Consider the following 15,954-nt stretch of genomic DNA (forward strand, 5'->3'; position numbering starts at 1 on the left):
GGGTACACCACTGTTTAGTTTAAAAGGGGGATGTTGGAACATGATACACTTTATGTTGTACAAGATGATGGGTGTCTGTGGGAGATGGATGGAGGTGCAGTGGGGCAGAAGTAGAAATGGGCAGACAAGTTAGCAGCCTTGGTGGGGCAGGGCTGTTAAAGCATCAATTACTAGAACTTTTCTGGTTTATCTCTGAATTTGCTGTTCTAGTCATTCCTAATAATTAAGAATTATCACCCAGGAATAGACAAAGATTACCAGAACAGAAATGAGAGCCCAAAACTATATCTGAGTATTTATGAGAAAAGTATAGTTTATTTAAGAAAAAACAGTTCTGGTTCAATTGGCTGTTCACTTAGAAGAAAAAGGAACTGGGTCTGTATCTTGCACCATTTACAAAAATCAATTCTCTGTGAGTTGAACAATTTTAGAAATTTTAGGAGAATGTTTGTATAATCTTGAACTGGGATAGATTTTTTTAAAAAAAATTAATATAGAGAAAAGGAGATCAGTGGAACATGTTCATAATGCGTAGGAGAGGTAAAGGGATTATATCCAAGACATGCAAAGATGCAAAGAGTGGTTACAGATTGGTAAGGAAAAGACAACAGAAATGAGCAATAGTATGAGTAAGGACTTCACTGAAGACAATCCAGTTGATTAAGAAGGTGGGCGGAGGGATAGGCTGGTGGGGAGAAGAAAAGTAAGTCCATATTATTACAGTGGTTGTGGTGAACATGTTCATTTTCTAATTTTAGAAGAGGAATTAATCTTTTTAAAAAGAATCAGCCATAGTAATAGTTATTATACAGATGAATAAGAAGATCATAATTGGTAATACAATTGCCCAGGAGCAATTAGGAGCAGTTTGAGTATTAGCAGACACGAACTCTTTTCAAATCATCGTGAATAACCCGTGGAAGGTACTTCAGTGAGTGATTTAGTAAAATGGTGGCAGTTTTCCTTTGTGTAAGGATATTTGGCAATTAAGAAGCATAATTATATATACGTAGACACATGCCAGTAATAGCGCTTTCTTACTGACCTAGAAACTTAATCGTTCTCTGCTCTTAAGCTTTCAGTAGTAAGTGCAGGAATTATTTTGGAGCAAACACACTGGCAGTACTGCAGGAGACTATCAAACTGGTTTTTACGTTTCTGTCTTTGAAAGCAAGAAGTGATGGAAAAGTACGAGATCTACAGAGACTCCGTGGACAGCTTGCCTTCCTGTCAGCTGGAGGTGCAGTTGTATCAGAAGAAAATACAGGACCTGGCAGATAACAGGGAAAAAGTAACCAGCATCTTAAAAGAGGTTGGTGTTATGTGGAATCTTCAATGTTTTTATTATGGAATGGTTTACTCTAGTTCCTTGGCTTTGCTTTTACTTTGTGTTACTGTTTGCCCAAAGAAAGGCAGAATCATTCTAGAGTATAGTAGATGTGGCAGTATACGCTGAGCAATAAAACATTTTTCTTCTTGAACACAGCAGTGGTAAGACCTATGTTAACCTTCAGATGAAATGAATGAGTAATTAACATGGCATGTTGCCATGTGTATTTTGGAGGAAAGTAATGGAATTTTAAACCTGTTCTAACAGTTGGAAATGATCTTCTCACCAGTAAGCCCAGAGTCCCAACTCACGGCCTCACACCGTACCTGGGATTGAAGTTTATGCTTAGTGCCTGCCCGGAAGATGGAGAGCCAGTGCAGCGTTCATTCTCCGGGCCGGAAGCTTGGAAATCCTTCTCTTGCTTCTCAGCTTTATCATAGTAACCCCCGTTATCCCCAGGATCACTAACAGTGCATTTGACAAAGGATTTCTTTTCTTTTCTTTTCTTTTTTTTTGAGGAAGTAGGGGTTAGAAGGTGAGGTGATCTGAGATATTCTATCCCAACTGTACACTCCCTTGTCTGCCATCCTGAGTCAGCAAAAGGTTGCTTTTAATGGTTCTAGGATTTCCCCTTTTCTCTTTACTCCTCTACCTTAGTTCAGACCCAAATCCCCTCCATGTAGCCTCGCCGGGGTCCTGTTCTTTCCCAGAGTCCCCAGCACCCTGCTGTGTTCTCCTCCCGACACTGCCTTCTGCTGCTCAGCGTTAGGGCTTAAACGGTTTTATCTCACTTTCAAATTGTATCTCTGTGTAGCTCATCCCAGGCAATAGATGTTCATTTTGTTTATAAATCGTAATTGGTTGTATCGACTTTAAATACTTCCCATCAACTACAGAGCCTGAACTTGGAGGACCAAATTGAGAGTGATGAGTCAGAGTTGAAGAAGTTGAAGACAGAAGAAAATTCCTTCAAAAGACTGATGATTGTGAAGAAGGAAAAACTCGCCACAGCACAATTCAAAATAAATAAGAAGCACGAGGATGTCAAGCAGTACAAACGCACAGTGATTGAGTACGAACTTGTTTTCAGTTTAATGTGTTAGACAGTAATTGGGAAAAGCTAGTCCATTTTCTCCCCTAGGATCCCAAAACTCCTATAATTTCAACAAGGTATTCCACCTTTGGGTGACTAAAAAAAGATTGATTATGAATCTTACCATGTTAGGTCGAGACTTAGAGCTGTTTTCAGTTCTAGATTTTTCCCTGTGCAGATACCACCCTTCCAGAGCCTTTGCAGGGTTCCCCAGAAGGGTTCTGGTGCCCCTGCCCGTTTCAGTGCATCTGGAGGAGTGGGCTGGGCTGCAACAGGTGAGTCACCCTGTCCATCTTGTGCCCATAGCTGGGCTCTGGCTTTATAGCATCTGTGTATGGAGAAAAGGTCCTATTTTTTTCTTTTTTAATCCAGGTAAGAAATAATATTTCACTCGGTGTTTTATGGCCGTTGTTAGCCAGCATGCTGGGGTATTCCTGTGGTAGAGCCTTCTTCCCGTCAGTTCTAAGAATGTGTTTTTAGAACACACTCCCCACGTACGTGTATGAAATGTCCGTGTTTCAGCCTGCACGTGGTGAAGATTTCCTTTGTTCCGGCTCATGCAGATGAAGACAAAGGGCAGAACTGGCGGATTTTGTATTTGCTACCAAACCACCTGGCAGACAAGTTGTCCGAGTCACATCCACTCCCCGCCCCCTCATGCCCAGGCATACATTCGTGAGCTTGGCTGGGGGAGTGCACCTTCCACCTTAAAGTCTCCGGTGTAAATGACAACCCTTGGCCACAGCACCCACTGGGGTTCACAGCTCTTTGTTTTTATGTCCGAAAAGGAGTTTAGGTTTGTCGAACAAATATATGTGATCTCTTTGGAACCAAAATTAGAGTTTCATGTTTTCCTTTTCAGATGCTTGAGCGGAATTAAAATTTAGCTGTCTGTTTTCCTTTAGAGATTGCAATAAAGTTCAAGAAAAAAGAGGAGCTGTCTACGAGCGAGTAACCACAATTAATCAAGAAATTCAAAAAATCAAATTCGGAATTCAACAACTGAAAGATGCCACCGAGAGGGAGAGACTGAAGTCTCAGGTGAGTGGGTGGCCACAGGTGCGTTTCTGAGGGTCTCACCAGCTCGCGGCGGCGACTCTGCCAGCCCCATGCTCAGGATACTGCCGGCTCTCCGAAGTGGAGATGGACCCCCCCAGTGCTTTGGTTCTGATTGCATTTACAGCCCCTTTTCCATTACCAGTGTTTGTTGGGATGTGTGCCTCCTTCTTACATATTTCCCCCATGTCCTTCCCCCGATCTAGCCAAGCATCATGCTCTGCAGTAAGAGTGTGGTGCTCCAGAAGGATCCTGAGCTTTTGTTTTTAATTAATTTATTTTTTAACTTACATTCAGTTAATTAACATATGATGTATTATTGGTTTCAGAGGTAGAGGTCAGTGATTCATCAGTCTTATATAATACCCTGTGCTCATTCTGAGCTTCTTTGATAGATGAACTTGGATAGGGATTTTAAGTAATGTCTTCTGAAAAGTTTCTGCAGTTTTTGTTTTTTTTTTTTTGTCCTGATAAAAGGATCTCAAAAGTATTTCCAAGGGTCCTGGGTGGCTCAGTCAGTTAAGCATCTCCCTTCAGCTCAGGTCATGATCCCAGGGTTCTGGGATGGAGCCCTGCTTAGGCCCTCTGCTCAGCGGGGAGCCTGCTTCTCCTTCTCCCTCTGCTGCTTCCCCTGCTTCTGTTCTATCTCTCTGACAAATAAATAAATAAAATATTTTTAAAAAAGTATTTGTCACCATCAGTGTTAAATGTATTTGAGTTGTTATCTGAAACAGAGCAGTTGAGGGCAGTCCCTATGTGATGAGACCTTCCATGATCTCTTTATTATAAGTGCCTAATGTTACTGCTTTTATTCTTGGCTTGTTTCAGTGTATTTAATTTATCGTTTCATAAGCAGTTCTAAGTTTAATGAGGACAGACGTCCACGTTTCTGTCCTTCCAGAATGTCAGGACAGCGCCAAACATAAGTGTTGACCTCTTTCTTTTTCTTAACCACCCGTGTCTCCAAGAAGTCTTTCCTGATGTGTGTATTATATCTCATTTTCTTTGAACTTTTGAAGTTTGGCCTATATCTTCCAGATTACCCTGAAATGCCCTACCAAAAATCATTAAAAAAAGCCCTTTATCAGGTGAAATCCTGTGGCCTCTTTCTTTTCCCCCCCTCGTTCTTTTTCTCCTTCCCTTTGTTGACATATTGGATCCAGGTTTCCTAAAACCCTGATACCTGGGAAATATTTAAATGCTTGCTGTCTCTACCTTCCACCATCCACATCCAATTTGCAAGCAGTCCTAATACTAAAAACCACCGCACACCATCCCCTCACCTGTTCTCCAGAACTCGTATCCCCTCCAGAGGTGGCATTGCTGCCCGTGACCATGGAAGCATGCATAGACATACCCGAGCGCTGTCTCGAGGCTGTGAGAAAGGGACGAAGGAAGGACAGACAGACGGAACGAAGGAAAACAAAAGTAAATGACTGTCTTTCCCGCCATGGTTGACCCAATCTGCTGTCCTGACTTTTTGTGTTCTTCCCTTTCTTTCCACATTTCAACTACTTTTTCCTGCCCCTGAACTGGATATTCACCAAGGCCCAGCCCTCTGTTTATCTCTAGAATGCGGGTTAGAAAGATCATGGGAGATATTTAATCCTACTTCCTAATCAAAGTAATCAATAAGTTAATATTTATTTGTTATCACATGGTCAGGCTGAGCTCGTGAACCCGCTACCATGTGCCTCAGCACTTCTGGCCTGTCAGTCATCAAGGCACCCCTGCCGGCCTTCCCTTACTGTGCTGTGTCTGTCTGTCTCGCCAAGAACATGTTCAGTTTCTCAACAGTAGTGATCGTGTATTTGCTACCTTAGTATGTCCTGTCAGACCATGCCTGGATGGCTCCTTATATGCACTATGTTTTTCATTAGTATTTGTAAACTTGGATGGTCATCTAGCATGGTGTTTCTTAAAACCAGCTGCGTATTAGAATTCAGAAATGAACAAACAGCTACCCGCCCCAAATGTCCTGAATTAGAATCATCAGCAACGGGGTTCATGGACCGGAATTTTTTACTGTGGCTTTTGAGAACCATTGATACGCTCTGCTTCATTGTTTTCAATATCATCGAGCTCGTAACCACCCAGGCTGTTCTGCTAGGACTGCTTTAGTGGTTAAAGTGTTATTTCTTATTTCGGATTTAAAATATGATTTCTGTACTCAAGTGAACCAAGATCTCTCTGGAACAAATCTGTATCGTCCTCTGCTTAATATCACTTCAGACATTTGAGGATAATGATCATGGGTTCCTCCAGCCTTCTCATCTGGGTTAATGAGCCCCAGTTTTCCAGCCATTCTTTATATAGCTTAATGTTCAGATTCATTACTATCCTGTTTACTGTCTTCTCCCCTCTGTTTCCTGTCTGTCATTATTCTGTTTAAAATGTAGGACCCAGTACTAAACATAGCCTTCCAGATAATACTGTGACCAGTCCCAAAGCACTATGCTTCTGTTAATGAAGTGTAATACTGGCTTGGAGTTTTAGCAGCAGCATCTCGCCCTTGGCTCATATTGAGCTGGTGATCAATTAAATGACCCCGATCCGTTCCACATGTAGTTCTGCCTGGTTAAATTGCTTCACCATACTTGAATGCAACCATTTCTTGGGACTTTTTAAATCAGAATTTTACTAGTATTTCTCTAAGGCTTCATCTGTTTACTTCCGTGTGGATTTCAAAGTATCAAGGTCATTTTAAATCTTTGTATCATTCACATTAATGATATTTCATGGCACCTGCACATTTGATAAACATGCCTTTTTCTCCAAAATAAAAATGTTGAGTAGAATTGGGCCCTTGGATACAGTAGGTATTTCTTCCTTCAGACTGACTTAGAGCACTGAATAGAACTTTGGATACAGTTGTTGAAGTTGCTAAGTTGTAACTTTTCCCAGTCTGCACTGTGATACCCATGTGTCCTGAGCAGTGTGGGAGAGTCTAAAATTACTGTAGCAAATCATGACGCATTTTTCTCAAGAGCTCCTTTTAGCTTCCTTCCTCATCCCCCTCCATGAGAAGGAAAAGATGGGCTACAGTTGCCCATTTGTTCTGGGTGCAGTTTCTGTGAGATCCTAATGATCTTCACATCCCTTCTCTCATTAAATATTCTCTCCCAGAGATCCTTATCTCTACTGCTTTCCGTTAACACCTTTATTTAGATCGGCTTCTAAATCGGCGTCCTGTTCTGTCTGCTCACCCCAACTCTGCTCCTTGGTGGGGCTGCCTGTCGGATGTTTTCAGTGTGCTCGTTCATCACAACAGAATAACATTTATAGAATGACTTTCAGCAGCTTCCACCAGCTCTCCTCACTCTCCTTTCTCTTTCCCTTTTACTACATTGCTTCACAAATTTCTTCTTATGCTTCGATAGCATCATCATTTTTCCATCACAAAGAGTTGATATTTTGGACTTTTTGTAGATAATCCTGACATCCAGACAAGCATCAGGTTAGTGTTCGGATTTTCTTAAACGCTGTTGATACTGTTCACCACAACCCCTTTCTGTTCTACTCCTGTCACCTAATTTTGTAATGCTCATGGATTGTGGCAAAAACTTGCTAAATTTCTTCCTTGACCTAAGATTCTGTGCATCAGATCTGTCCTGAATGCTAAGGGCTGCCAGATTTATCCTACTAAACTATCCCTGTTGCTGTACTTTCCTGCTTAAAACGGGAGCTCCCGGTTTCCCCGTAGAGCACTCACTCAGTCCCTCGTTCACCTATGGCCCGTGCACCTTCTGGGCACCCCCTGACTCGGAGTCAGTAGTGAATAAGGAAGGCATGATCCCTGCCTTCTAGGCTTTTAAAGCTTTAGATCTAAGCTTAATCATTTCCGTTATTTACAATTTACTAGAAAGTATAGCCTCTGTATAACTTTCTCTGATTCCTATGACATATCTTTGATCTCCCTCAAATACTCCTCCCTCAAATACTCCTAGAGTGCTTTTAGTTGATTCCAGATAATCTGGGTTTGTGCTGTCCAGTTTGTAGCTACTGGCAATATATGGCTATTTGCATTTACATTTAAATTGATTATAATGAAAAAATATTTAAAATTTAAAATTTAGTACATAATTTTAGCCATCCTTTAAGCTCTTGGTATCCAGTCTGGTCTGGATTATATGTTCCTTCAGGGTAGAAAGCCCATCTGCATTTTCTAGTGTACTTAGGCACAGGGCTACTTCTAGAAGGTACTCAGTAATGTGTTTGGCTGATGAATTAAATACATACTTGTAGGGTAATGACTGGCTGTAAAACCCCATGTATATTATATACAATTGAACCTTGAACAACCCAGGGACGGGGGTGCCAACAGCACGCGGCTGAAAATCCACATGTAACTTCTTACTTGCTAAAACCTCAACTACTAATAGCCTGCTGTTGACTAATAGTCTACTAGTAAGACACACAGCCAATTAACACGTGTTCTGTATGCTGTACGTATTGTGTACTGTACTCTGACATTGTGGAGGCCAGAGCAAAGAAAATGTTAGGAAGAAAATAATGAGGAAGAGAAAATACATTTCTAATCCCAGACTGTACAAAATCCGTGTATACGTGGATCCGGGCAGTTCAAACCCATGTTGCTCCAGGGTCAGCTGTCCTCTTAAATTTATCTGATGCCAAAGTGAGGAAGTTCCCTGGACTGGTGTGGTCCGGTGGACCTTTGGGCAGTGATGGGGATACTCTTCTGTCCTGTTCAGTACGGCAGCCACTGGGTCCCTGTGTCTGTGGAGGAGCTGTCGCGGGGTTAGTGCGGCCCAGGGGCCTGGAGGTCTTCAAATGTTTGTTTTCTAGCCACAGGCACCTGGTGGTTACCACACAGACACCACAGAGCCAGACTTGGATTTTAAAAATATTTCACTCTAGTGAAGTCATCACCGTAAGGTGTATTTATTTTGTGGATTAATAATGTAAAGTTCCACTTGGATACAGAATTTAATGGGAACCTGAAATAGCATTTGTGAGGGCTGTGCTTGTTCCCGTTAATGTACTCTAAAGGTTGCTTGTAACTGCAAATGTGTGCTTGCTTCTTTCTGTCGATGTGCCCTGGAGTGGGCTTTTTTTTTTCCTTAAGTTGGCTCCATGTCTGGTGCGGAGCCCAGCATGGGGCTCAAGCGCACGACCCTGAGATCAAAACCTGAGGTGAGATCAAGAGTCAGATGCTTCACTCCCTGAGCCACCCAGGTGCCTCTGGAATGGGCTTCCACTTGTCGCTTCTGGTGGCTCTACCTGTGGGGTTTGGTTCCTCCACGAGAGTATCTTTGTTCGTGGAAGGAAATGGTTTCTTTAGGTGTGTCGAAGTGGCTGGTTAGGTATTGAGATTGTGTATCTTTATCTAACCACACTGAGTCTTAACATTTTCTTAAAAGTACTATCTTTCTGCCAAATTTATTCAGCATCCTTTTTAGTAAGAATAAACATACAGTCCTATGGAACTAGGAAGTTAAATTGATCTATAGCTGCTGAATGTGCCGAGTTGTTTTTTTTTAATGGTGTTTATACAAGCTAGCAACTAATTCTCCTTGTTTTTCTTTTAAGATTGAAGAAATAAAGCTTTCAAAAATGTTTGATTTATTTTCTTAATAATTCGTCCTCCATCATAGTTGTAGTAATGTGATGCCCAATTAGATCTTAGAAATCTAAATAGACTCTTGTTTTTTTATATCAGGACTTAATAACGATCTGTGTCTGGATTTTTGGAGAGTGTCTAGCCTTAAGCATCTATTTATATTTGCTGAATCTTAAGCAATAGCTCTCAAACTTGCATAGATGTGAGAGTCTGGAAATAGTTTGGTTCTTTTTTTTGAAACACTATGAATTGTAATATATTACATTATAATCTCTGTAAGTTGTTCAAAGTCGGAAAATATCTACACTAAAATTTAAACTAAGGCAAGTAGTAGGCAAACTATAGGTTTAAGAAAAATTTAATGGCAGGGACAATTAACATTGAGGACATTATACTCATTTACTTCTCCTTCCTCCCATTGGAAGAAAACTGCTGTTTTATTTCAGTGATAAAAACCCTATCAACTTAGAGTACTGCTGCTCCTTGTGTCTAGATTTGAGAGTTGTTTTGTTCAAGAAAAACGAATAATCCGAGGATCAAAACTGCACTGGAGGGGGGCGCCTGGGTGGCTCAGTGGGTTAAGCCGCTGCCTTCGGCTCAGGTCATGATCTCGGGGTCCTGGGATCGAGTCCCGCATCGGGCTCTCTGCTCAGCAGGGGCCTGCTTCCCTCTCTCTCTCTCTGCCTGCCTCTCTATCTACTTGTGATCTCTCTCTGTCAAATAAATAAAATTAAAAAAAAAAAAAAAAAAACTGCACTGGAGGAGGATGAGCTAGAAGAAAGTGTTTGCAGGCTTCTTCTGTTATTGTAGTCCGTCTGTAAGCCTTGTTCTTTCATTTTTTCCTTCATTCTTAGCACATTCACATAGGTTCATATGAAAACTCATCATTGCTTATAGTAGAATTACCCGATGGGTTTACTAAAATGTCTCTCACGTGAGTTTTTCGGTCGTACAGATGACTTATCACACTGTTGACCTGTATTTCAGTGGTGACCGGGGCTAGACGCAGAGGGTCTAGGAGTCTGCAGTAACCCAGAGACTTGTCTGGACACGAAAAGCTCCAAAATAAAAGCTTTTCCTTGGCAATTACAAATACATTCTTCACATTTTGAATCCAAGTCATTGTTACATGTCTCTGCTCTGCTCTTTCTAAATAGCAGACTTCTTCGATGTGTCTGTACCGCCTAAAGAAGGAATTTTAAAAACGAATAGGCTCACGTGTGTGTCCGGGGGTGGGCGGGAGTGCATGTGAGATTGTTTAGGCTTTAAAATATTAAGAAGTCTTAAAGAGATTGGAATTCTTGTAACTCTTATCAGTTTAGGATGGTGCACGGGATAATTCTTACTCCATTTCATTTTCCACTTAGGAAATATTTCTGAGTTTGAAAGCTGCTTTGGAGAAATACCATGAAGGCATCGAAAAGGCCACAGAGGACTGTGGTGCTCAGCTAGAGCAGAAGACAGCTGAACTGAGGAAGAGGATGTTCAGGACGTCAGCCTGACGGGACAGTCACTTGTCTTCCTGTGAACAGCTTACCGCCTTCATTTCACCTTTGGAAAGGGAAGAGTTAAACTGAAGTCAACAGAAGTATCAGAAGCAGCACATAATGTTCTGTATACTGTCATAGGTTGTTGTTTTGTAAGATAATGCATTTAATGTAGACATTTATTAACTGGTAATTCAAATGACTTGTGTAGCCATCCATATCTCCACCGCTGTACGTAGTCGGAATGAAACCAGAGTAGGTGCATTTGAAAGATGAGTTTTCCTCTTGTTGTCCTGGCTGTTGGGCTTTGTTTGTGGCCCTCAAGTAGTGTCGAGTTCCTGAGCATTGCAGTGGGGATCTCATTTGATCCTTCTTGGTCAGCTCTGGGTGCACACTTTTATTACCGCTTTACGGGTGAGGAAGCCGTGAGGGTCCTGAGATTAAACAGCTGAGCCAGAGTTGGCGCGGTACTCTGTATGATGCTGGTGCCGGGAATGTGCCCCCTGTATCACGCTTTCTCACATATCATTTGAAAGAAAGTTTGAGTGTGGGCTTCTGTCCTTGATCCTCAGCCTCTGACGCCGGCTTAAAAACTTGTATCTACGCCCACAGCTCCAAAAACCAACGAGACCTCCAACTTTTTCTGCATTGTGTACATGCAATTATATTTTGCCTTTTTGTCTTGAATTTCACACTTGCATGTCCAATAGTCAGTAGATGTTTTTAACCTTTTGGCATTCTGGTGGAGCCTAGTGGATACTCTCAAAATAAAGTTTTTCATGCATGAATTAAAACACAGGATTGCAAGGGGAACCGATGAGATTCAAACAAGATTGTCAAGATACTTAACTACATGTTCTGCTAAATAGTACGGCTAACTACACTTAGTCGGAAACCTTCCACTTTCCCTCTTGTGGACCTCACTCCTTTATAACATTCAGTTGGCAGAACTGTGGATCGAGGTACCCAGCTCGGCCCCTTCTCGTGTCTTCCCCCCGTGCGTCCCTCATGCTGCAGTTCGCATTGTCCTTTCCTGCCTGAGATGCTTATGCTGATCTCACCAGGCTCCCGGTCTCTACCGCCCACCCCCAAGGCATTAGGGCATTCTAAACTTGCAAGTTAGATTATGTCAGTGATTTGTACAAAGTGTTTTGGATTTTCAAACTGCTGCTGGGATGCTGTGGTAACCCCACAGGGAACCATGGAATAGTTGAAATTTGTAAGGGAAGCATAGAGATAGTGGCTTTATTGGACACCACTGCAAACTGCTAGCCCAGGGTAGCTCACAGTTTCAGTTAGATCGCGCTGCATTCCTTTCAATGAAGTGGGTTTCTGGCGTTTGCTGTGATCAGTGTCACGTTCTTAGGGAATAAGAAATGAGGTGGTGACATCCAGTTAATAATTGGTTATTTAAGAGTAGAATAAAAATACCTTCAGTTTTTGTGTTATTTTTCTTAAACACACATTGTTAGAACAGAAATGCCCATTACACTGTTTTAATCTAACTACTTACTGATGGAACTATTGAGTGTTTGTTGTTTTTTTGGACAAGGGGCACAGTGAAAGAATTTCCAAATTTCCCTCTCCCCACCCAGATACATAAAAAGCCACATTCAAGAAGCCCTCAGTATAATCCACATTTAAACCTATACTTGGCTCTTTCCGTTGAAGACTACATTACAAAATTTGAATTTTTTTCCCAAAGTCTCCTTGAATATATATGACGTCCTTGGGCCATATAGCATTTTAAAAATCTTATTAACAGGGCAACGACTGTCCTGAATGAAAGGAGAGAGCAGTGTGTATGTGACATAGGCTGAGGCCTGATCATGAAGGAACTTCCCCTATTTAGACTGTAGGCATCTTTTATGAGTCCGGCTCGTAGCTATATGTAGAGCAAATATTTAATTTCAAATTCAACTGGCATATTTCAAGGAACTAATCCATTTTATGACAAAGCAAGGGAAATTGAAATATGCACCTTGCAGGCTGAAGTTAATACATCTGATTTTAGCTTAACGGGATGTTTCCTATTTTTAGTAAGACCAGAAAAGTTTCATATGAAATTCCATTTCAAATTCAGGGCCCGCCACCGACTTCAATTAAGTTGGCTCTCTCCCTTTGATTGAAACCGGCCTCTCATCTTCCTACCCATATTGCCACCAGGGGGCATAACAGAGCTTGCATGACCAATGCCAGAATAACTTGATTTTAAGATTTGAAAGCTGGAAAATTTAAAGGGATAGTTACATCTCAAAAAAAGTGTCAGAAAGAACCTGGAGACAATCTATTTACACTCAAAATGGGTTCTAAGAAGTAACTTAAAATTATTTAAAATTTTGCTTACAAGGATGACCACACAACACCAATTTCGGACCCAATTTTATTATCTTTTTAAGATCATTTTATCTGAATCATCCTTCTAGTGCTTGGTGCTGGATTTCCAGCTCAGATTTCATGCAAGTATTAAAACTGAGTTTCCCTGAGACAAGAATTTGAGATACCCCATACGAGGATGAGCAAGTTACTTAGGAAACGACGCTTGATAGCCACTGGCATTGAGGACTCCGGGGGACAACCTTTTTTTCTTATAGGGTGATTAAGTCAGTCTCTACCCCCACATCCTTCTCTAATCCATCCCTACCGCCACCCCTTAGATCTCCGTTTGGAGGTCCCCTTGGTCATCTCTTCCTGACTGCTTTACGATGTTTTCACCGCACCATTCTGGGAACAGTCCACAGCCCTCGGAAGGACAATGTTGCGATGGAGGGAGTTGGGTGCAGCACAGCAGTTCTCAGACTGGGGGAGTCCAACTTTTGCCTGGGATGCTTGGCACACATGCCTTGATGTGGCAGGTCCCTGGGAACCTACACGTGAGACAAGCTCACTAAGTGACTCTCAGAACGTCAATCCTCCGGGATCACTTTAAGAAGCGCTGCTGGGTGATCAAGCACTTGGCCTCAGAACCAGCCCTCACATTACTATCTTTATTATAAAATGGCAATAGTAGCTACATCTCTAGCTCCTAAGGACTGAGGGAGTTTGGGAAAACAATTAGCACAGTGCCCGCCACGTGGCCAGTATTCCGGGGGTAGCAGGTGCCCTTACAAATATGACTGTTAGTACACTGCTCCGGGGACCGATCTGATCGGCTTTCTACCTTCTGCACTACCTCCACGGCAATCCCTGACACCTACTTGGTGATGAATGAGTAAATGTTCTCTGAATTAAAGGGTCCAGTCTGCTCGATCACAATGGGCACAAGATCCCAAAGCAAACAGTTCTCCGGGGAAGACGTCAGCTTTGTATTTTTGGTACAAAGAACAAACCTCAGGACAGTTTCCCCTTACTGCGAAAAGCTGCAGGTGCATTTCTGAGAAGGTGCAAACCTCCCTTGAGTCCACAGGGTGTCGCTGCTCGCTCTTCTTTCCAGGTAGAGCGGAGGTGCGGAGGGCGCCTCGCTGAGCCACCTGCGCGCTCCACCAGCTTCCCTCCCCAGACCCGGAGCTTCTGATTCAGAAGGGCCTGGGTGAGGCTTTAGAACGTGCCTTTCAGTCAAGTTCCCAGGTGAAGCTGATCTTGCTGGTTCGGGGTCCCAGTTAAAGCTTTAGGGGAAGCTACCCACAGCCGGGTTGGGGTTTTTACAGGTCTCCTGTGCGTTCAGGTCCCCAGCGTCTTGTGAAGGTGCAGATGCTCACGTGGTCGGTCTGGGTGAGACCCCACAACCTGCATTCTACAGAGCTCGCAGACGATCCGGGCGCTGCTGGGCCGCGCTTGAAATAGGACATTAACGGCCTCTTGTCGTTGATTCCTCCTGCTGCCGGGTTCTTGGCCCTTCGAGGCTGAGCTGATGCGCACGAAGCGTTTGGCGCAGCGGCCGGACCTGGTCAGACACGACGGGCGCTCGCGGGCGTGAAGACCCGGCATGTGGCACCCCTTGTATGTAGTTGGAATGCAGCCCAGCGGGTCAGGGCGCGGGTTTCGGAAAGACCTTGGGAATCCGTGCTTTCCGGTGACCCGCCGAGCGAACGCGCGCGTTAGCGAACAGCGCGGAGCCTTGGGTTTCTCGCGTGTGAATCGGCGACTACAGTGTCTTTAAGCTGCTCTAAGGACTAAGTCAGATAATAAACGCGGACTACTTAGCGCCCTTTGTAAATGGCTGTTGTTACTGGTAAAGCTCGAGACGCCGAGCTGATCAAACTGGCTGTGGCCCCTGAGAGCTGAGCTCTTACAGCTGGAAAGAAATAGAACCCAAGCGGAGGAACAAGCCCTGCTGTTTGTGGGATTCTGACTCGAATTGTGACACCCACTGCCGCACCAGTGTTGGCTTATGGCTATGGGCTTTGTTGCGGGGCAAAGGAGAGAGGATTCGGGAACTATGGAGATGCTGAAAGCCATCCTTTTGGCGAGATCGGAAGGAAAAAATAATGTCCTGGGGGCATTAATATCTTCTAAAAAGTTCTCAGAAATCATCTGCGTTTTTCCAGGACGGCGAAGCTGTCCCGTGTCACCAAGGCAACTTCCTATCAGTTCTCCTTCGGAGGCCAGGATTCATGTTCTCATGGTTAGAACCTAGCACATAAAGGAAGCGAAATGATGTTTGGTGAAGAGACTTCACCGTCTCCAAGGGCGTAGTAGGCTGCCCCTCAGTAGGTTCTTACATGAATTCTCCGCTTTCCCTGGAAGGCTCCTCTGTTAGGCTCCCTCTGTAAGAGTTTCAGCACTCATGTTCCACATTCAGGGAACCCCTGCATTCTGCGCAAGCCAAGATGTTGGTCTCCCTAGACATTTCTTATCCATGAAGTCCTAGTCACCCCAGGCTCCCCTCCGTGGTCGGGCTCTCTTTACTTGCACAAAGTTTAGTCCCCCACCTTTGCTCAATAATTCAAGTGACAGGGCACCTGGGTGGCTCCGTGGGTTAAAGCCTCTGCCTTTGGCTCAGGTCATGATCCCAGGGTCCTGGGATCGAGCCCCGCATCGAGCCCCACATGGGGCTCTCTGCTCAGTAGGGAGCCTGCTTCCTCCTCTCTCTCTCTGCCTGCCTCTCCGCCTACTTGTAATTTCTGTCTTTCAAATAAATAAATAAAATCTTTAAAAATAATAATAATTCAAGTGACAGATACCAAGAATCCGTGATATACCAGGTCCAAACTGGGTGCATGGCAAGAAGTGAAAAAAAGCATAATTCCTGCTCTCCAAAGTGTCCATGGATATTGTCAACTTTTTTTTTTAAGATTTTATTTATCTAAAAAAAAAGATTTTATTTATTTATTTTAGAGAGAGGAAGAGAGCAGGAGCTGGAGAAAGGGCAGAAGGAGAGAGAGAATTTCAAGCAGACTCTGTGCTGAGCATGGAGCCTAACACAGGGCTCGATCTCATGCCCCTGAGATCACGACCTGAACTGAAA

General features: G+C 43.3%; 1 protein-coding gene across 1 annotated transcript in view; it reads left to right on the top strand.

Annotated features, from left to right (window-relative positions):
- Window positions 1-12,192, top strand: part of NUF2 (NUF2 component of NDC80 kinetochore complex) — a 29,624-nt gene extending 17,432 nt beyond the window's left edge. Inside the window, exons 11-14 of the mRNA XM_045981944.1 lie at window positions 1,172-1,312; window positions 2,227-2,402; window positions 3,329-3,464; window positions 10,428-12,192. Of these exons, the coding sequence (XP_045837900.1) occupies window positions 1,172-1,312; window positions 2,227-2,402; window positions 3,329-3,464; window positions 10,428-10,562 (588 nt within the window). The 3' untranslated portion in view covers window positions 10,563-12,192. The remainder of the gene's footprint in view (window positions 1-1,171; window positions 1,313-2,226; window positions 2,403-3,328; window positions 3,465-10,427) is intronic.
- Window positions 12,193-15,954: the final 3,762 nt, after the last annotated feature.

This window comes from Meles meles, chromosome 17 (assembly GCF_922984935.1).
Source record: "Meles meles chromosome 17, mMelMel3.1 paternal haplotype, whole genome shotgun sequence".
In the NCBI taxonomy this organism is placed as follows: Eukaryota; Metazoa; Chordata; class Mammalia; order Carnivora; family Mustelidae; genus Meles; species Meles meles.